This window comes from Mytilus edulis, chromosome 2 (genome assembly GCF_963676685.1).
Source record: "Mytilus edulis chromosome 2, xbMytEdul2.2, whole genome shotgun sequence".
Lineage (NCBI taxonomy): Eukaryota > Metazoa > Mollusca > Bivalvia > Mytilida > Mytilidae > Mytilus > Mytilus edulis.
In genome coordinates this window covers 98,139,631-98,162,104 of record NC_092345.1, presented here as the reverse complement: position 1 = coordinate 98,162,104, position 22,474 = coordinate 98,139,631, and the positions used below count along the sequence as shown (strand labels likewise).

Here is a 22,474-nt window from a genome sequence, read left to right as displayed (position 1 = left end):
AATAATGGTGTGATCGATATCCTGCTAAACAATAAACACCACCTAGACATGTATTTGTTCGCTTACCCATGAGCAACGAGGCAAACTGTTAGCCGGAAAAACAATAATTAAACTAGAGATAGGGAAATTATTTGATCTCAAAAACTGCCAGCATAATCAGGAATAAACATGTTTCTGGTTAATGCGCATACATATATACGTGTAAGAATATCAAGTTCATATCTATGAGAAAAAATAAAACAAGATAATACTATATTAGGAATCATTTATTTTTGCATTTTAGTTTCAAAAATATAATTGGTCTAAATACATTGAAATATAATTGGTCTTGTATTGAACATTATAATGTAATTGCACTTTTTGACTTAATAAAAATAAAATAACACTATCTTATAAAAATAACAATGCATTTCATAACTAGAACATATGGTTATCTTTTTATGTATAAAATATATAATTTCTAATTACTTATTTGGAATCTCCCTACTTTAAAAAAACCATATTGTGCACTTAAACTTACATATCAAAAATGTTTAGATAAAACAATATTTGAGAATATATAAAAAATATGTATGATTAGTAATATCAACAATTACTGATGTCATTTTGAAACGTTATAAATGTAACGTTTTGTGTCTAATCACCTATGCTACCATTGCAAATGTAGTATGTTTAAAGTAAGCAATACAAAAAAAATATTGCAGACACATACAAAGATGTTATCTTTAAATTTAACTTAATAGTTTTGTGTTTACCTTTTTTATTATTACAGAAGGTTTATATTGGTGCAACAAAAAATGTCTTCATAATTTGTAAAGGACCACTCGATTAATGAGAAAACTTCTGTGAGATAAGATTATGTGATCGTAAAGTGTAGAGTTTCGTAAAGTCGAAGGAATCATAAACAAAATGACAGAACTTCAAAAAAGATGGACGCTAGGTAATATAACAGAACTCATAGTTTTCTTCCATATAGAACTGAATGCGATAAATGTATGTAAATAAAATATTTCGTTAACATATTAAGATATAAAAAATATCACAAACATTTGGGCATTTGAATAAGAAAAATATGAGTCGTAGAACATTATTATATTGCATTTTGTTACAAACACATATTAAATTACAATAATGATCATTAATGATTTTGAAAAAAGCAACAAATCAGTATCGTCACTGATCGAGAAAATAAACTTACTTAACACTATAAAAATATTCTTCCTTCATTACTGATTTTGGATACTTCTCTTAAACGAGAGAATTCAAATGCAATAGTATTCCGTTTCATTTCAAAGATAAATAAGGTTGTTTATTCCACTATCAGACACTTATGGAAGACGTTTAATACAGCAATTCTTATAACATATGCAACAATGGTTTACTTGCGTTTCTGTTAAAAGCGAGGCAACTCTACAGGAAGAGTGATATTTTAAATAATATATGACAAATGCATAAATTTTTAAATTGACAATTCATCTGCAGTGTAAAACAAGGTTAAAATATTAGCTTTGCATGTATATAAACTTTCACAATAATACAAAATAAATATTCTGAAAATAAAAAAAAATTAAAATTAACAAATATATATAATTTTATAACAATACTAAAAATAATAATAAAAAAAAAAAAGAAAATCATAATAAAACTGGTTATAAAATATAAATTATAAAATACTGAATCCCTAAATTTATTGAGTGAACTTCAACGTAGATATTTTTTACAATTAATGTTAAACATTGTGTCAAAGACAAGAAATAACAAGAAATAATGATTTTCTCATTAGAGTAAAATTTCAAGGTAAAACGTGTTCCCTCTCTCTAAAACCATTTCCAACTAGTCCTCGAAAGATACTGGTAAAGATTATTTATTTTTTTATCAATTTGCCAGTCTAAATTGACATAACTCGACTAAAGTTATAAGTAAACAGTAACTTTATCTTCAAACATCAAAATACAGAAACTTATAATTTACTTAGGACTTCCTAACACCAGGAATATATCAACTTAGCAGAACTTGCGTCCTCTATGCTCTTCAACTCTGTTCTTTATATGGCCTTTTATAACTTTTATGGTCAAGGGTCACGCGCGTCCGGCGTACACAATTTTAATCCTAGTATCTATGATGAGTTTATTTCCAGTTACGATTGATAGAAGTGTCATTTATAAAACTTCTTTTGGCTACATTTGTTAGAAATATCGGCTACAAATAATCATTATTGGATCAATTATCTTAACAAAGATAATCTTGGAATGGTTCAGTTACTTTAAAGCAATTTCATCTCCAAAGTGTTTAACCAGTCAGGACTATGATCGCAAACTGTTTTCATGATGCTCGGTCGAAAAGTTATCCCTTGAAAAGTTTGCATTCATATGCATTAATAGTTGAAATATCCATTGAGGAGTTTGGTCTATTTTATGCTTATAAATTTATATTTGTTTTGGCTATTGAAGGTACAAAAGATTAATAATTGCTACACTATCCTAATTTATTGAGAAAGTACAAAAATAAATATAAAATGAGATCCATCTTTGAACAGATTGTCAAATGTCCTTAGAATGAGAAGTCCTTAAAATTTTAACAAACTAGATATCGATTGAATATGTATAATAACAAAAATGTAAAATCAAAGAAATAATACAAAGACCACATAATTTTCATTAAAATGAAAGTTCATAACTTTTACCTATTTTTTACAATTTTAAAACTAACCATTGAATCGTGACTGTTCTTGTATAGCATAACTATACTCTTGAGACATTTAAGGAATGGCTGTAATATTTTTTCTGTCTATGAAGAAATAACATAAAAAAATTGGTGCACACTGAATAACGCGAGTAGCGGGTTATTTAACAGTGTGCACCACATTTTTTATGTTATTTCGAATAGACAGAAAAAATATTACAGTCATTTCTTATAATTTAATTCTAAATTCCATTTTAAACCGTAGAAAACCATGAAAAAACGTTGATGACGGCACGGTCACATGACTAGATTATGTCTATGAGCTCATAACAAAATAACGTCAGCCAATCAGAAGACGCGTTACATCCAAAATTAAATTATTATTTCATTGATAATATTTCAGAACACCATATGGTAAAATCTATCATAACTAGTTTTTCATTAAGTTGATAAACATAAAAACTTAAAATACAAATATATAAAAATATCAAAGTGGCAGAGTATTTCATTCTTTTTTAAACTTACGTCATTGGTCATAAATCTAATGTAAATTCCTGCACATTTTTTTCCACATAAGCACACACGTACAGTTGAATATCATAAAACATATTTCACTCATAAAATTATGGATTAAAAGGAGGATTGCCGTTATATATCAATATAAGTATTATTAATGTATTTAGAAAACTTAAAACGCGTGAACATTGAAAACATTTATCAGCGGATATTATTCTAATTTAATTGTTTGTTTTTGGGTGGGCAAAAAGTTGGGAAGGGTGCTGGGTAATCAAGTTAATACATGCATATCCTTTATATTTTGAGACAAGCCTCATCAGCAAACTTTACAGAAAACATTGTCAGAAACCCATATGTATGTCTCGCAGCATTCACTGCAGGTAAGATAGATCTATGATAAGAAACCTTGTATTATACTAATTATATTAGATAAACCAAACAAAAGGTCTGCATTACATTCCTTGTCGCGCTCATCTAAAGAGGATTCATCTGTTATTACTGCATTGGCAAAATCAATTAGTCGAGCATCTATCTTACCATCTGCACTACTGTCATAGATAAGGAGAAGTGACACAGACATAAAACTGAACACAGTCTGTTCGGACATTGCTATATGTATATGTTTAAGTTTTTCCACAATATTTAGCATTTCCTTTCTTCTTTCTGTAATACCATCATGAAAATACTGTTTTAAATTCAACTGTGCACCCTCATCGTCTAATGCTCTTCCTATGTATTTATTCTGTGATATGTATTCGCCAGTGTGTTTCTGGAAAAGCTGTTAATAATATGCGCAAGAGGTTAATATACATACATCAAAGTAATCATATTATAACATGTTCAAGCAAAGAAACGAGAACGGCACATTTCTGGTTGATAACTTTTTGTTTAATGTTTTTGTTTAAATCCGAATCTTTGGTTATACAAGTTGGAGGTTTAGCCAGCTATAACACCATTTTCTTCAAAACATGCCCGTACTAATTCAGGAATATGACAGTTGTTTTTGCACTTGTTCCATAGGTTAATTTTGTCAGTTTTTAGGCCCCCCTTTTTTTGAATAATATCTTGGATTCCGATACTTATATGTTGAAATTTTTTAATATAGGTGTCATCTTGATTGAATGTTGCTATTGCATATGACGTTTAGTGGAGACCTATCTCCATGATAAATAATAGACAAATGTAGTTTTACCTGCATTCCACAGATTCGAAATCCTAATGAGGCAGATGTTGAGTTTGCACATCTACTTTCTAACAGCTGACGTTTGGCCTCTGTACAATCAAACGCTCGCTGTTTACGGCCCAACTTCATATCTAATATACACGGATTGTTTAAACCAGCAAGCAAGTTCTCCAACACAATAAACTCTAGTCGTGAGTTAAAGATTTTTTTATACATTTTAAATATGTTTTTCAGTTAGCATTTACGAATGTTGTTAATGTTAAGTTTACTCTGTACCACTGGTTGCAGTATTATAGCATAAGTATTTCATTATTTGGTTGTCTTGGTTGCTTTGTTTAAATTACCGTTTTGGGGTCTAGTTTGCAGTTATTGCAAGATCGACGATTATGTTGTTTTTGCTGAGAGGTCGCTTTTTTTCGTTTATACATTGTATCTAATTTTATAATTTGACGATCGTCTTTTTAAACCTTATATGGCCCACATGGCCAATATGAGCTGGAGTCATCACATGGCGTCTGTCGCCCGCTTCTTTGACAAACACCTTCTTATTTCTCCTCTGAAACTACTTGATCAATTGCGACAAAACTTAGCAGCAATCATCCTTAAAGCATGTTGTTTAAGTTAGTGCCCTTAAATAACGATTTAAATATCCGTCCGTTTTTGGCTAATATACTTAAAACTATGACAGTTATTGAAAATTTTTCAAAACAAAAATGATCGGCAAACAAAAACCCTACAATACAAGACAGCATAAAATTGAGAATGGAAATGGGGAATGTGCGAAAGAGACAACAACCCGACCATAGAAAAAAAACAACAACAGCAGAAGGTCGACAACAGGTCTTCAATGTAGCGAGAAATTCCCGCACCCGGAGGCGTCCTTCAACTGGCCCCTAAACAAATATATACTAGTTCGGCGATAATGAACGCCATACTAATTTCCAAATTGTACACAAGAAACTAAAATTAAAATAATACAAGACTAACAAAGGCCAGAGGCTCCTGACTTGGGACAGGCGCAAAAATGCGGCGGGGTTAAACATGTTTGTGATATCTCAACCCTCCCCTATACCTCTAGCCAATGTAGAAAAGTAAACGCATAACAATACGCACATTAAAATTCAGTTCAAGAGAGGTCCGAGTCTGATGTCAGAAGATGTAACCAAAGAAAATAAACAAAATGACAATAATACATAAATAACAACAGACTACTAGCAGTTAACTGACATGCCAGCTCCAGACTTCAATTAAACTGACTGAAAGATTATGATTTCATCATATGAACATCAGGCACAATCCTTCCCGTTAGGGGTTTAGTATCATACCATCATAACATATATGAGAAGAACATAACCCGTGTCATGCCAACAACTGGCCAGTTGTTAGCCGAGATCTTTAGTCGAGTTAATATCCAATGACGATTTTTACCGTTTTTTTTGTTTGTTTTTAGCGGAAACCATAGCAGACAAACGTTGAAAAACTGTAAAATACAAAAAAAAATCAACAAAATAGGACCTAAAAACAAGAAAAATAACCGACGTAGCCAGTCAATTCCGTATAACTCAGCTCTTTATATGAGATATTTAACGCATTTATGCTTTCTGAGGAAGCCCCTCGTTACATGTACACTTGGAGTTACATGTTTGCATTGATAATGTTATCTGCGTATCATCTCCAATGAAGCTTAACCGCCATGATTAAACCCTTTTTAGTGATGATTTCTGTGCGATAGTTTGTAATGATGGAAAGTAGTCTTAAATACATTTGTAAGGATACGTTGTGAACAACTGGTTGACCACAATGCGTACTGCTGCATGGTTCTTTTAAGGCACTGGTTACTCCAATCACTAGTATGACATGTTTTGCAACTGAAATAGAAAGGAGTATTAACTATTTGTATCATTTATACTAAAAAAAACAACACATTAATACTACATTAATACTACATGCGTGTTGAATGACCTTATGTATACGCTGGTGTGTATCTTTTATATGTACCTCTGTTTTACATACATGTACCTCTATGTTTTATGTACGTAGATATAGGAAGATGTGGTGTGAGTGCCAATGAGACAACCCTCCATACAAATAACAATTTAAAAAAAAGTAAACAATTAAAGGTCAATGTACGGCCTTCAACACGGAGCCTTGGCTCACACCGAACAACAACCTATAAAGGGCCCCAAAATTACTAGTGTAATACCATTCAAACGGGAAAACCAACGGTCTAATCTATATAAAAAAACGAGAAACGAGAAACACGTATAAATTACATAAACAAACGACAACTACTGTACATCAGATTCCTGACTTAGGACAGGTGCAAACATTTGCAGAGGGATCAAACGTTTTAATGGTACCAAACCTTCTCCCTTTTTCTGAAACAATAGCATAACATCACAACATAGACGTTTTTATTTTATATACATGTACATGACGTGAGAGTTTAATAAACTATTTTTTGTCTTGTTTTGTAAATTTTTAATCAATTAAGCATTTCGAGTGTCACCTTGTACTTTGATTACAAATTTTACCCACACACTGAAATAAAATTGTTCCTGTTAAATTAATTATAAGTTTTATGGAAATACGATTTATAATAGAAACAAGAATTTGTCCATAGTACACGGATGCCCCAACGGTCCACTATCATTTTCTATGTTCAGTGGACCGTTAAAATTGGGTAAAAAATCTAATGTGGCATCGAAATTAGAAAGATCATAGCGTACTAAGTTTCAAGTTGCTTAGACTTCAGCTTCATGAACTAGATGCTCCACAGGGCGCAGCTTTATACGACCGCAGAAGTTGAACCCTGAACGGTTGGGGCAAGTATGGACACAACATTCAAGCTGGATTCAGCTCTAAACTTAGATTGTGATTAAATAGTTGACACAGCATAGGTTTCTGACACAGAATGAATGTGGAATAATGAACTTAAAATATTTTTTTAGCCTTTGAGCAATTCACTATGCTGTTGAATATTGATCCTCTCAAAAAAATATTTGAAGACATTTTCTTTTTATTTATGAAATCTGAAATGAGAAAAATTTAACCCCCCCCCCCCCCCACTCATTTTTTTTCACATCCCCCTTTCCCTTTTTCCAAAACTGATTTCAGTTCAAATTTCTAATGGAGTTTGCAACAATAACTACTCATTTAAATACATCATAAAATATTAAAATGTAAAATAAAGTGCTTGTTATCACTGAATGGTAAAGATTGTTTTAATTTATCAGTTGGTAGTAAAAGTGAATATACATTGTATATTGTATAAAACAATGATTTAAGTTGATTCAACTACTATTCTCGACAAAGAAAGACAACTCCAATTGAAAATTTCTTGCTATTGCACAATATTGTGCAATTAGATATTTCTTGCAATTGCGCAATACTGTGCAATTGAAAATATTTGCTATTGCACATGTAATACTGTGCAATTGAAGATTTCTTGCTATTGTGCAATACTGTGCAATTGAAAATTTCTTGCTATTGCACAATACTGTGCAATTAAAGATTTCTTGCTATTGCTGAATACTGTGCAATTGAAAATTTCTTGCTATTGCACAATACTTAATATAATAATTTTGGATCCTGATTTGAACCAACTTGAAAACTGGGCCCATAATCAAAAATCTTAGTACATGTTTAGATTCAGCATATCAAAAAAGCCCAAGAATTCATTTTTTGTTAAAATCAAACTTCGTTTAATTTTGGACCCTTTGGACTTTTAATGTAGACCAATTTGAAAACGGGACCAAAAATTAAGAATCTACATACACAGTTACATTTGGCATATCAAAGAACCCCAATTATTCAATTTTTGATGAAATCAAACAAAGTTTAATTTTGGACCCCGATTTGGACCAACTTGAAAACTGGGCCAATAATCAAAAATCAAAGTACATTTTTAGATTCAGCATATCAAAGAACCCCGAGGATTCAATTTTTGTTAAAATCAAACTAAGTTTAATTTTGGACCCTTTTGACCTTAATGTAGACCAATTTGAAAACGGGACCAAGGATTAAGAATCTACATACACAGTTAGATTCAGCATATCAAAGAACCCCAATTATTCAATTTTTGATGAAATCAAACAAAGTTCAATTTTGGACCCTTTGAGCCCCTAATTCCTAAACTGTTGGGACAAAAACTCTTAAAATCAAACCCAACCTTCCTTTTATGGTCATAAACCTTGTGTTTATATTTCATAGATTTCTATTTACTTATACTAAAGTTATGGTGCAAAAACCAAGAATAATGCTTATTTGGGCCCCTTTTTGGCCCCTTATTCCTAAACTGTTGGGACCTCAACTCCCAAAATCACTCCCAACCTCCCTTTTGTGGTCATAAACCTTGTGTTTAAATTTCATTGATTTCTATTTACTTATACTAAAGTTATTGTGCGAAAACCAAGAATAATGCTTATTTTGGGCCCTTTTTTTGGCCCCTTATTCCTAAACTGTTAGAACCAAAACTCCCAAAATCAATCCAAACCTTCCTTTTGTGGTTATAAACCTTGTCATAAATTTCATAGATTTCTCTTCACTTTTACTAAAGTTAGAGTGCGAAAACTAAAAGTATTCTGACGACGACGACGACGACGACGACGACGACGACGCAGACGACGACGCCAACGTGATACCAATATACGACCAAACAAAATTCAATTTTTGCGGTCGTATAAAAAACTACCTTGATCAAAAACTTCCACCTAATAGATATAGGAAGATGTGGTGTGAGTGCCAATGAGACAACTCTCCATCCAAATAACAATTTTAAAAAAGTAAACCATAAAGCGGGATAGATGAACGGACTAGCGATCGGACGGACAGACGGACGAACGATCGGAAGCACAGATCAGAAAACATAATGGGGCATAAAAAGATACTATGTTTCAAGTTGGTGTGACCTCAAATCCTAGTCAAATACTTTAACCAAAGACTTTAACCTGATATAAAGTGACGCACATACTTATAAACCTAATGCCGGGTTTACAACCCTTCAATGGTAGTCGGAGCAGGTAAGTGTACGCATGACACAAGATTATGGTGTACGCTTCATCGGATACGATCAGATTTCAAGGCATGGCAAGCCAATCAGTGTTGATTGATTGTTGTTTAACTAACGTCCAGTGGCAAACAGATTGGTAAGAACTAAAGGTTAAAAGAATGAGAGTACATTGTGTGAAAAATAGAATTGGAACATTGTCATCATTTTGGCCATGCAATAAGACATCCACTGATTCATGAAATATTTGTTTCAAGTTATTTGACGTGCAGGGAGACATCTGAGTAAACGTTCCTCTTCCGACCGGACTTGTCAGGGTAATTATACATCACGCACATCAAAACAAACGTCCCAAGTTAGATTTAAAGAATCGAGTCATTTTATAGCCGACTATAGGTGTAGGTTATGCTTATTGTAAAAGCAGTACGATGACTTATACTTGCTTACATGCACATTTTGGACGCTGGGTGATTTATACTGTCTCTTTGGTAATCATACCACATTTCTTTATTTTATATCTATTGGTGGATGGGGAAAATCTAGGTTGCCGTATTTCTACACCTAAATTGACTGTCCTGAAAATCTAGCATTATTAACCAAAGAATAATGATATTGACACCAAAGTAAGATAAACAGAGATAATTACTAAAACCGAACGTTATTAACCAGAAAACCATAAAAACGACCCAAAAGTAGGATAAACAAAGCTAATCACGAAAACTTAACGCTATTCACCAAAGAACCACGAAAATGAGGTAAAGGCGGATAGGCAGAAATATATCAGTACAATCATTCAAGACATAAAATAGAATTGATATATTTCTTATTTGCTTAAAGAGGTATTAGCTAAGTGTGTTTTTGTTTTGGGGATGTATAAGTACCCTGCCACGTCCACTCAGTGTTTTTGTTAACTGTATTTCTGCCTTGTAACCATCTGACGAGTTAAACCCTTTTCAAACGATTTATGTTCTTATGTTACACTGTTATCCCAGTACCTTAAGACTAGTTTTAATCCTGCCACATTATGTATATGCCTGTTCCAGACCAGGAGCCCTCGGACTGCAATTCAAAGTGTGTCGTTTGTTGTTGTATTTAATATTTGTTTTCATTTCATTATGTTGTATATACTGGTAATCAAGCCGTTAGTTTTCTTGGTGGAATTGTTTTACAGTTGTCTTTCGGACCCTTTTATAGCCGACTATGATGTTTGGGTATTACTCATTGTTGAATCCGTACGGTGACCTATAATCATACTAATTGATTGAATTCGCTTCATTTGGACAATGTTTCATGTCATCGACTTACTTGACTTCTTCCACCCGGACACAGGGCGACCACAGTTGTACCATCGGCAATCTTCCTATTGTATATCATGTATATATATAGAGACTACGACACGTGAAGTGCGTATACATGATGCATTTATTTTTTGTTGTCGAAGTTCTGCTAACTTACCTTTTAGTATTTGCCTCAGACGTTCGCTTCATACTATTATTTGATGAATGTTCTAACGGTATAATATCACAAGTACACAACTTTGAATTAGCGTTAATACAATGATTGTCCATTTGCATGTCGGATTCATTCTGGAAATCTTGTTGTAAATTTATTGGCAGTTTTGTACGTAGCTGGAAACCCGAGTCGTTTTCTACATATTGCACTTGAATTTCACCTGCAAGTATTGCAGAAATATAAGATAATAGAATATATACATACCAAAATAAAACAAGAGGCCCCTTATAACCGGATCGCGTACCTAACTAAAATTTAAGCATTTTAAGGAGTCAGATTGTTTTTACCAGCAGATCAGTTTGTTCTACTTCAAAATGTCATGAATGCAGTTTTTCAAAATTGTTCAAGTGAAATTAAGACAAAACCCTATTTTTTTCCAATGTGTGGAGAGTAAATTGATATTTTCAGTCATATAAAATGTACATTTAAAACAATTTTATATTGCTGTTAAGAGATACTCCTCATATTTCTCGTGCATGCTCCTTTTAGTTGTTTTGAAAAATGGGCCAAATGACTCGTAAAGATCCCTGATACAATATAGAACATGAATATCAAAGATACGATCAAAATATCGATTATTGAAATAGGTTACGCTTCTGTAAAGTGAGTTCTTAGATATGAATGGTTTGAAATTCAAACTGTGAATGAGGGTTAGTTTGTTAGAGGGCAGAATTTAAAAAAAATATATATAAAATGGCTTCTTCAAGCCCTCAGAGTTGTGTTAATACTTCTTTTATGTGCACGGACGGGTAAAGCCCAAGGGATGACCACATTTATACACCCGTCAACCTCTTATGTCGTTCATGGTAAACCACATTTATATATATATACCCGTCAACCTCTTATGTCGTTCATGGTAAACCACATTTATATATATACACCCGTCAACCTCTTATGTCGTTCATGGTAAACCACATTTATATATATACACCCGTCAACCTCTTGTGTCGTTCATGGTAAACCACATTTATATATATACACCCGTCAACCTCTTGTGTCGTTCATGGTCAAAGTTTCATTGATGTATAATAGGTTGTCTGTAGCGAAGATGTCGCTTTCATGTGTTAATAAAAAAGAGATACCGTTTTATACTCATAAGTGAATATAAGTTGTTATACTACATGATCGTTTACAAGAGTATAATATTTCACTTCTTTTATATTTTTCAGAATGAATGCGAATTGATGACTAGATAGAGAGGCAAGGGCTTTTATGATGGTTTGTACATGTTGTATACTAATATTCTGTTTAAATGTTTTAAGATATATATCATGTATATTGTTGATTTGAAAAACAAAGATAAAACCATTCAAAACTATTTGTATCATCTCTTAAACTGCATGGTCCGTGGGTGACTTTTGTAAGGCAAAATTTCGTTCCTTAAACAACACATCCTCTTTTTCCAGTGGCAGTATATATTCTAGACCCTTCATCATGATCAACCCATTTTGCTTATATGTTCACGTACTAAGTATGCATGAAATGTTTCCAACTGAACATCAGACTGAGAAAAAAAAACATTTTAATCATCCAAATATATATAGGATTGTTACCTTTGAAATGCGGAACACATTCTTTTAAATGATCAGGTAGTCGTCGGTAGAATTGAACCTCGGAGTCCTCTCTAGGTTTACAAATTAGGTTTTTTGAAATTTGTAGAACAACTTTATGTCCTCCGACTTGATGTTCAAATGGTGTTATCACAATTTCGTCACTCTGTGACATATTTCCCATTTACTGAAATAAACAGATATAGAAAATGACTAGGTTTGTGCTTGATTTTCATATGATGTAATCTTTCGATCAGTCTAATTGAGGGATGTAGCTGACATGTCAGTAGCTGTATGTATTGTGTGTTGGTTTATCCGTTTAACTGTGCGTATTGTTGTGATTTGTTTATCCGTTTAACTGTGCGTATTGCTGTGTGTTTCTTATTTACACAGAGACTAGATATATTCACGAAGGGGTTGAGATCTCATAGAACATAGTTATTAACCCCACCGCATTTGGGGCCTTTTCAAAGTCAGAAACCTCAACCCTTTGATAGGCTTGTGTTACGTTGCTTTTCTACTTTTTTAGTTAATTTTTATGTTTAGGAGTTTGATGTGGTGCCCATTTCGCTGAACGTGTGTACATTTCTGTTTGGGACCAGCTGAAGACCGCTTACAAGTGCAGGATGTTCTCACTGCGATGCAGACCCAAGTCAGGAGCCTGTAAGTCAGTGGTTGTCGTTTATTTTGTTTTTCGTACATTTTCTTGTACATAAAATAGGCTGTTTTTTTCCTCGGTTGAATTTTTTTATATTGTCATTTCGGGGCCTTTTATCCTGTTTATAGCTGACTATTTAGTATGATCTTTGTTAATTGTTGAAGGCTGTATGGTGATCTATAGTTGTTCATTTCTGTGTCTCTTGTGAAGAGATGTCTCATTGGCAATCACACCACATCTTCAATCTTGTTTTTTTTATATTGGTGGCCTGGATATATGAAAAAAGCAACAGAAAAACTCGGTAACCGGTCTTCTGGAAAAAATGGCAGTACCCAAATATACCAGGTATCCAATTTGCAAAAAAAAAGCGACGGAAATCAGATAAGTCTTCTTTTAAAGGAATGAAAAATTCCAAATTTTTATCAATTTATCATTTGTCATAAAGCATCTTTCAACATATAATATAGCTAAAGACAAACTTCAAGATCCACTAAACGTTGATGTTATATGTTTGATCCTCCGTGATATTTTTAATCTAATGAAGGTAAAAAGTCATTGTTAGAAAGACGCCATTTATAACTAAGTATTTTAAAGAAGTGATAACTACACATTTTAAATAGATACAAACAATTCCATTGATTTTCAATTTTAATTAAAGTTCTCCGCTCTATAGATTTTCATGAATGGAGTATAAAATATACCCAGAATAAATGCACTTTATCAAATACATATATCAGAACAACAACTTATAAACTACTACTCTTCGCATACTATGTATATAGACACGCATCATAAATCTCTGTTAAAAGACAGATGAAAATAAGCATAAATTTATTACAAAAGTCACTTTATGCATGGAATATATGTTAAATCATCGAAAATTATTTACGGAATGCAATTAAGATCCTCCCTCATAACATAATTTTGGATCGCTAAGAGGTCAGTTCAAATATTCTATTCAAGTATGTTTTGGAGTTGGTTCAAATTAAATATATTTTATTTCATTTGAAATTGGATTTTTCCCGTTTGCTATTTGTAGTAATTATTTATAGATGGAAACTGGTATAACTAGTTCTGATACCGGTTCTGCAACAGTATGTACTATTTATAAAGTTTGATGTTAGGTGCATAAGGCACGATGACAGTTGTGGCTGTTTCTAATGGTGGGGTTTAATGGTACTATATAAAGTTGGCATTCAAATGTATTAGAAATTGAAAACAAAACGTTTAATAATTCCTTGCGTCCAAAGGACTATTCGTCCCCGAGGGTATCATCAGCTCAATAGTCAGTACTTCGGTACTGACATGTTTTAACAAGCTTTACTAAAATTGTTTCTGATGAAGGTAAATCCAGAAAAGCGCTGCTGATAGTCCACCAGCAGAGGTATCGAACCAGTGATGTATAAAATTGAAAACAACACGTTTTATAATTTCTTGCGTCCAAAGCGCTTTTCTGGATTTACCTTCATCAGGACCGCTCAAAGCCAAACATTTGAAATCCGAAGATGTATGAGTACTGAAACCGTTGAAGAGCTATATGTCAAATAAATCTAAAACAAATAGCCAAATGCATATAAAGCCAACTTTTAATTTTAGTTTCTTGTGTATAATTCGGAGTTTAGTATGACGTCCATTACCACTGTACTGGTATACATATTTTTTGGGGCAAGCTGAAGGACACCTATACGGGTGCGGGAATTCTCGCTACATTGAAGACCCATTGGTGGCCTTCGACTGTTGTCTGCTCTATGGTCGGGTTGTTGTCGCTTTGACACATTCCCCATTTCCTTTCTCAATTTTATTTGCCTGAGGGAGTTGAAACCTTAATTTCATAATAATTTCATAATTTATAAACGGACAATTTCAGTAAAGCTTGTTAAATCATGTCAGTACCGGTACTGACTACTGAGCTGATGATACCCTCAGGGACTGATAGTCCACCAGCAGAGGTATCGACCCAGTGATAAATAAAATTAGTATCGAAGGTGCTCGCAGTTACATCGAATTGACGTTGGTCACATTGGTATATATACAGTTGCTGCTATGTATGTTGTACGTACAGGCGTTGGAGGTATTAGCGGAGGAAAAAGAAACGATGCGAAAGAGGAACAATGTTATATGTCATGTATTTACATGTTGTTTGAATCGAATAAATCTGTACAATAAGATTGTATCACAAGAGAAAATAATATGTTACTGCGAGCAACTAATCCTATCTCGAATCCTATATCTGTGTTTGTCTTGTTTATAGTCCATTGAATTTAGAGATTAATACTTTAAATTCGGAAGACCAGGAAGAGGGAGAATTTAAGTTCGTAGAACACTGATTTGTAGAACTATAACCGGTAAATAACGTAAATAAGGATAAATCTATAAAATGAAGAGTGCATGAGTGAAAACTGTTGTTTTTTTCTAATACGGGTACAAAATTAACGTGTGTTCCCTCATAGTACATATCTTTTGAAATTTTGTAGACTTTTAACGAAAAGTCCTCTACCATTGTCTACGGAACTATGTAGTATTTAAATAAAATAAATTTACAGGTTTATTTTTTAGAAATTGGATGATTATCAAATATATCATTTTTAATCAGTGTTTATCGAGATGTTTTAACATAGTGAAATGTATGACTGTTTACCTTAATCTCTTTTAATGACAGCCGACTAGTTAATACTGGATTTAGCGAAATGTCGTCTGCAGGATGAACATTCATTCATGAAAACGGTTTGACCATAACGTATTTAATTTTCATTAAATGTAATGCAATATTCAAATTGATTATAATTTATAAACACACGCATGTATAATTTCTTATTTGTTCTTAATAATTCAAGTGAAAAGTTCGCACATGTATGTTTATTCTTTTCAATTTAAAAGCACGCACTGTATATGTAAACATGAGTGTGTTTTGTGAAATACAATAATCAAATAGAAAGTAACCTACCATACTGAAATACGATACATACGATGAATGACAAGACCATTGATTTTAATGATTGAATGATAATAAGTTTCATTATTTATACTCACTTATAAGTATTGTTTGTGTTTACTAATCCAATACCTTTAAACACTGAGGTTAACACTATCTTAATACACACAGCGTGTTACGTAATCATTGGTGAAATCAGAAGTTTAGTAAGGTGTTGTGTTCGGCTAATAAGACGTGTCTTAGCTTCCAACACAATTTTTTGTAATGGTAAAAACAGATAAAATCTTAAAATAAAAACCATGTCATTACTTCCTACTTCACATTTAATATATTAATCATCTAAACATTTCCTGCTAAAGCAAAATACCACGTGGTCTAACAAAATTATAGTATCACGTGGGCTGATGATCAATAACTGTAAACTGGAATGCAACTATGTTTATCTAAGATCTGAGTCTAAACAAGGTTCAACTTGAGTTTACTTTCAACGGTTGCATTTAACCTTTGTCGTATTTTAATAACGACTTCAAAATATAAATAGTGTGACTGTTTATTGACAGGGATCAAGAACTTTAATATATAAATACAGGTTCCAAGTATTGATTAGATTGGTTGACAGATATTTCGAGGGGAGATAACTGTTTGTGCGATAAATGCACGTTCGTGTCTTGTTTTTTTTTAGGTTTTTGTTATCATAATAATGGAATATAATTTTTGAACTTAAAAAAAAAAAAGAAAATCGGCGCATTTTGCAAAATTTTTCACCAAATAGGTAACATAACAAGGGCTTGAATATTTTGTCAGACTTTATTGTCGGCATTTAGAATTTAACGTGCGACGGCGTTATTTTTTTTTAAACGATGGAAAATGATATTTGTTCGTATAAATAATGTAGTGAGAATATGATAAACACATTTTTTGATGTTATAGTTTTTTTTATATAAGAACTGCGGTTACACACTTTCGATTTATTGATTTCAAGCAGAAAAAAATAACACGAACCGGCTTATAAAATTTTTAATAAAAGGTTTCCAAATGTAACAATTTTGATAATTTGGTTTAGATAGGAAAGTCGTCAAACAATTTCTACGAAATGAATAGTTTTTTTTTTATATAGTTCAAATATCAAGGCATATGTAACAACATTGTATATATAACAAATGTTAGTGGAGAATTAAATTATTTGATATGTGTTCTTTCTTCAAAAAATAATTTCCTTGAAAATATAGTCCTACAAAATTTAATTTGTTTCTAGTATAACTGTAAATGATACTGTAAACCAAGGTAACTTTAAAGGTAAACAAATAAAATGTAAATCACGAGATTTTTTTATACCTCAGTGTCGATTTTAAATAAAGAAATTGTGAAGGTTCAATTGTAATACATGAAGCTTTTCATGAGTAATAAAATTGAGAATGGAAACGGCGAATGTATCAAAGAGACAACAAACCGACCGAAGAGCAAACGAAATAACAACAATGGGTCTCCCGCACTCAGATGCGAGAGTCGAACATGAATTCTGAGAAATACAACACATGAACTTTAATAACGAATGTATACAATGTATATGATAATTATTCTCATAACTGTCCGATATTTAATATAGCCATTCTATGCTTCTTTACATGGACATAATTCATGGAAATTCTCTACAAAGTATAACTATTGAAATGAACTGGCAAGAATTACATATCAATATTTATTACATATGCATACCCAATAAAACATTTCAAGAAGTGGGTAAACGGGGTGCTTCCTCGGACTCACTGCAATAATGAATTATCTGTAAATCATCAGATTATTCAATCCATCTTGTATGGGAAGGAATTTGTAAAGGGGTTGCCTTTTTTCCATTCTTGTTGTTAAAATGTAAATTTGATATATGATCTATAAATATTTTGAATTGAATAAAGTAACTATAATTCTTTAAATATCTGTTAAACATATATTATAAAAACCTTTAAAGATAATCCGCTCCATCCCATAGGTAATAGCGCTAGCCCTTGTCATATCTTGGTGTGTAAATGTACACCCATAGATCCAGGTTTTAATACTTAGCTCCTGAATCGTTGTCTTGGCATGTAATTGTGTTTTCTTCCATGTTTAATGTTTAACCGTCAGTATAAATCCGAAAAATATATAATGTGAAATTGTTCATTTATTGATTTTACGTGTTTAACTTTTATCAACTGGCCCTCTTATGTACTATTTCAGTAAAAATGGAAGCCCAAAACATATAAATGAACTAAACTTTTGTTGAACGAGGAATACTGCTTTCTCAAAAGTTGCTAAGACAGGGCTATGAATCAATCAAAATTAGGTCACCACTGAAAAAATGTTACGGTCGCCATCATGAGCTGATTAGACATTATGACAAAAGTGTGTCAGAAATCATATCTGATATTCTTCCTCAGTCATAATAACCTCCCATCGTTACCGAACTGAACAAAGAAATAACACGACGGGTGCCGTATACGGTGCAGGAAATGCTTACCCTTCCGGAGCACATGATTTCACTCCCGGTTTTTAGTGGAGTTCGTGTTGTTTCTTATTTATTATTTATAACTGTTAATGTAAATGTCCTTTGGTTTTGTGAGTCTCTGTTTACTTCTTGGTTTTGATTGTTATTGTCTTAAAGAAAAACTTACAATCCCAACAAAGGCAAGAGGCTACCGACTTGGGACAGGCGCAAAAATCCTCTATTTGTTGGTATGGATATTGATCCTATATATAACTACTAGTGTAAAAAGCTGTTTGTAGGGGTACATGTGTTGATCTTCCCTAGAGATTGACACTGGAATTTTCATCTTCTGTAAATTCTAAATACACGCCTGACTAGTCCACAATTATAAGATAATTTTAAACGATTAATATTTATTTCGTTTAGTATATTTTTACTATGATGGCAAACTAGTGTCGCATAATGTTTCGTTTAACATTTAACCCTTAGATAAATGGGAAAACAAATCATCACAAAGTATTTTTTTCCTTCTACTAAATATTTTCAATTGTTTCTTATGCATTGTAGCTGTCTGGTAAATCTTAATGATTCCTGTTGATAATTTTATGATGGTATGCTCCTTAATACATACAATCATTTTAAATTTTGTCGTTAAATCTAGATCATAGATACTTTTTATCATTCTGCCAAAATTTCAACTATGTTTATGGTTTCCAGGAATGGTTTAAGCATTAATAAAATGCATGCTGGAACAATTCCCATGCAAATGCGTGGTTACTCTCAGCAACAGTTAAACGTATGTGGATTTTAATCTATTTTTCTTTACTTTTCAGAAATTAAATGCATGTTTTTTTTATGATTTGCTAACATTTTTAAGATGCATTTGATTTTGAAAAGATTGCCGTTTTACCGGATACTTCTTATACTCTCAGTATTATCGTAGGAGTGAAATCATTGCTCCCTTTACGTTTGTTTTTACCTTCCGCGAACATACGAAAAAGCTATATTTTGTATTATTCAACCCTTACCTTCGGACAGTCCAGTCGGGTCAATTTTGATCCACCCATCCACCCACCATTTTTAAAACAATCACTTATGCTTTATCAAAGTAGTTGTTACTATTACGTATTCATACTTGTAATTCTGGTTATGGTGAACAGATATATTTATTTTGTTAATTTTGTAATTAATTGTTTAATTATATTATGAGATATATGATAAGAGCATGCAGATCAATATAAACATTAGTGCATCGTTATAACAATTAATAAGTAATACATACTCTCTAGGCGAGATGATATCCTAAATAATGTTTGGTTTTATTCTATAAATGTTATTTCCTTTAAACGATAGACGAACAAGAACAAAACTAAAAATTCTTTTTGTTTGTTTTTAATCCACCCACCTGTTTTTCTTTAACCTTTTACTTACCCTGTAACTATTGTGTTAAACTTTTAGATAAACAGAGGGATTAAATATTACTCAACTACGTACATGTAACCTCTTCTACATATGTATTTGGGAAATGCTATCCAAATAATCAGCCATGGGTCAATATTATTGTTCAATCATCATAACACATCTTCTTTACGTTTTCAGTTTTATGGTTACTTGTTAGATATTCAAGAAGATATTTTATTACATAACTTAGCCTTAGTTAGCGAGATTGTTATTTAGAAGGGTCTAATTTGCCGCTTTGGCCGCTAGAAGCTGAGCATGTCATGGTGCAAAAACTGATTTTAAGAAACTCCAAGACATATTTTTTGTCTTGATGTAAAAGAGTTTTAGATGAATGGAAGTAAAAACAAAAATTAATGGTAATTCATTGTACAAAAAGGAAATTGCACAGTTAGCAAACATTCAGTCATTTTCCAACCGTTCACTTTGACATTTTCAAAACCAAGAGCGATCTCCGCGTATTAGGTATGAATTCATTCGTTTGAATTTCACATTAGTTTACTGGTTTACAGACTGCATAAAGTGACACGAAGAGCACTAACATACTTTCTATTAATAATTAACTTGAAGTAAAAGATATTCAATTCAAAGCATATAAAAGTTAAGAGATGTGGTACGAATGCAAGTGAGACAACTATCCATAAACAAAGGGACAAATATGTAACAATAACAGCTTCTCGTACGGCCTTCAACATCGAGTCCCTACCAGGTAAAAAGTTATTCAAAGACAAAACATGATTAAATTAAAACAAATCAATTGAAACAATCAACACATTGATACATATACTAAACATATATACTAGTGATCCTCATAATCCAATTGTTTGATTGATTGTTGGTTGCTTAACGTCCAGTGGCAAATATTTCATGCATATTCAGGACGAGATCAAGTTCACAATAAATATTATAGGTAGGTCTTGAAATAATAGAGGCCATCTGGGATGATGGTCGGGGAAATTTGGACTGCCACTGGAAAATGAAGGTATATTGGATAGGGACAGAAATTTTGCCTTGCAACTGCCCACCTACGGACCCCTCAAAGAGTTGTTGCAAGGGTTCTTAACGTGAAAAGAGCGTGGCACTCTCCTTACACGAGGCATCGGATTTTATGTCCCCAATCTGACCGGACGTAACTGCGAACTTGATACATCCCGCACAGCCAAACGGACGCCCAACTTCGGCAAGCGTTTTACTGCCGGTCGGAAGAAGACCAAGTAACCATATTTCTATTCCCCAGTCACCCTTGGGGGTCATAATCCAATTGAACCGAAAAATTAAACATTGACAAAAAAAGCAAAGTTATTGGACAGTTATCGTTTTTTTCAAATAGCCATTGATAAAATGCATACCTTAGTAATTCTATAAACTGTCCTAATTAGTTCTACTAGTTTTGCTAAAATTACTGGTTGTTATGCATTCTGAACAAGACGGATCGAGCGCAAATATCGGCCTAATCTGACACGTTTTATTTTTGAAGTAATAGGGATAATACCACAATAATTACAAAAAAAAATTATTTCAATTTAAAACAGACGATGCCTATATGAACTGGAACTGTGCACACGCTTAATGAGTTTTCTTTATCAAATAGAGTACACACAAAAGCCAGCAATTTTTTCAAAAACTTATTTCACCGGAAGTGTTTCTTACAAAATGGTCGAACATAGAATTATGATTATCTCCGACTTAAATAATTTTTCAACTTGCATTAATCATTTTTGTTATAAAATTGAAGACGCGTAAAATAATATTGTCATTTCAAAATAATATGTGAAATAAAGAAAACATGTTTCTTATGTAACCTAACGTTTTGACCTTAAGTTTATTTACTTTCTGTTCATTAACCAAAAGTTGTATGGTTGTAGATTTGTTCAGGATGACTTTTGAATTCATGTTTCATTGTTTTGTCATATTGGGTTATACTCACTATGTGTTATACAAAAACTTGCATAATTAAGGTATTAAGCTATATGTAGCGATCATTTTAACACTTACCAGTAGTTGATTCTTTTTAATAATAATTTGTCCTTTAAAAACGGGTAATCTGTTTCGTGTCTTATAAAGTACTTTAAAACTGACAAATATATATAAAAAAAAGTTCATACAAAAAGTACTTCGGTCAACGCTTTTAGACCCAAATGAATTTACAAAAAGAACATTCAAGACTTAAATGAAGATTAATTTCAGAACGCAGGATTGCTGTTAGCCAATCAAAATAACGTATCATACATGCAATGCAATGATAGGATATTAATTCTTTCTTCATAAAATAATTTCCTGGAAAATGAAGTCCCACAAAATTACTTGAAATTGTACTGTAGACTGATGTTTAAAGGTCTAAAGATAAATGAATATCACGAGATTATCTAAACCTCATACTATTGAAGTGAACTGTCAATGATCACTGATAATTATCTATTCTCTATGCATACATAATAAATATTTCAAGAAGTGGAGGGGCGTTTCAACTCAATGCAATAATGAATGATTTATAAATGATCAGAAATATATTAT

The 22,474-nt window shown here is 32.4% G+C and overlaps 1 protein-coding gene across 1 annotated transcript; it reads right to left on the bottom strand.

Moving 5' to 3' along the window:
• Window positions 1-250: 250 nt before the first annotated feature.
• LOC139513641 (inositol hexakisphosphate kinase 1-like) lies at window positions 251-16,444 on the bottom strand. The gene is made up of 6 exons (XM_071302310.1): window positions 16,140-16,444; window positions 12,455-12,638; window positions 10,845-11,061; window positions 6,158-6,249; window positions 4,391-4,566; window positions 251-3,976 (listed from the first exon to the last, which is right to left on the bottom strand). Exons 2-6 carry the CDS (start codon window positions 12,633-12,635, stop codon window positions 3,590-3,592), a joined length of 1,053 nt encoding a protein of 350 aa, XP_071158411.1. The 5' UTR covers window positions 12,636-12,638; window positions 16,140-16,444; the 3' UTR covers window positions 251-3,589.
• Window positions 16,445-22,474: the final 6,030 nt, after the last annotated feature.

Excerpts from the sequence above, each read along its gene's own strand:
- LOC139513641 (XM_071302310.1), bottom strand. The coding sequence starts at position 12,635 with ATGGGAAATATGTCACAGAGTGACGAAATTGTGATAACACCATTTGAA. Across the intron at positions 11,062-12,454 it reads ATGTGTTCCGCATTTCAAAG|GTGAAATTCAAGTGCAATAT; the intron begins GTAACAATCCTA and ends CAATACTTGCAG. Across the intron at positions 3,977-4,390 it reads TTCGAATCTGTGGAATGCAG|CTTTTCCAGAAACACACTGG; the intron begins GTAAAACTACAT and ends TATTATTAACAG.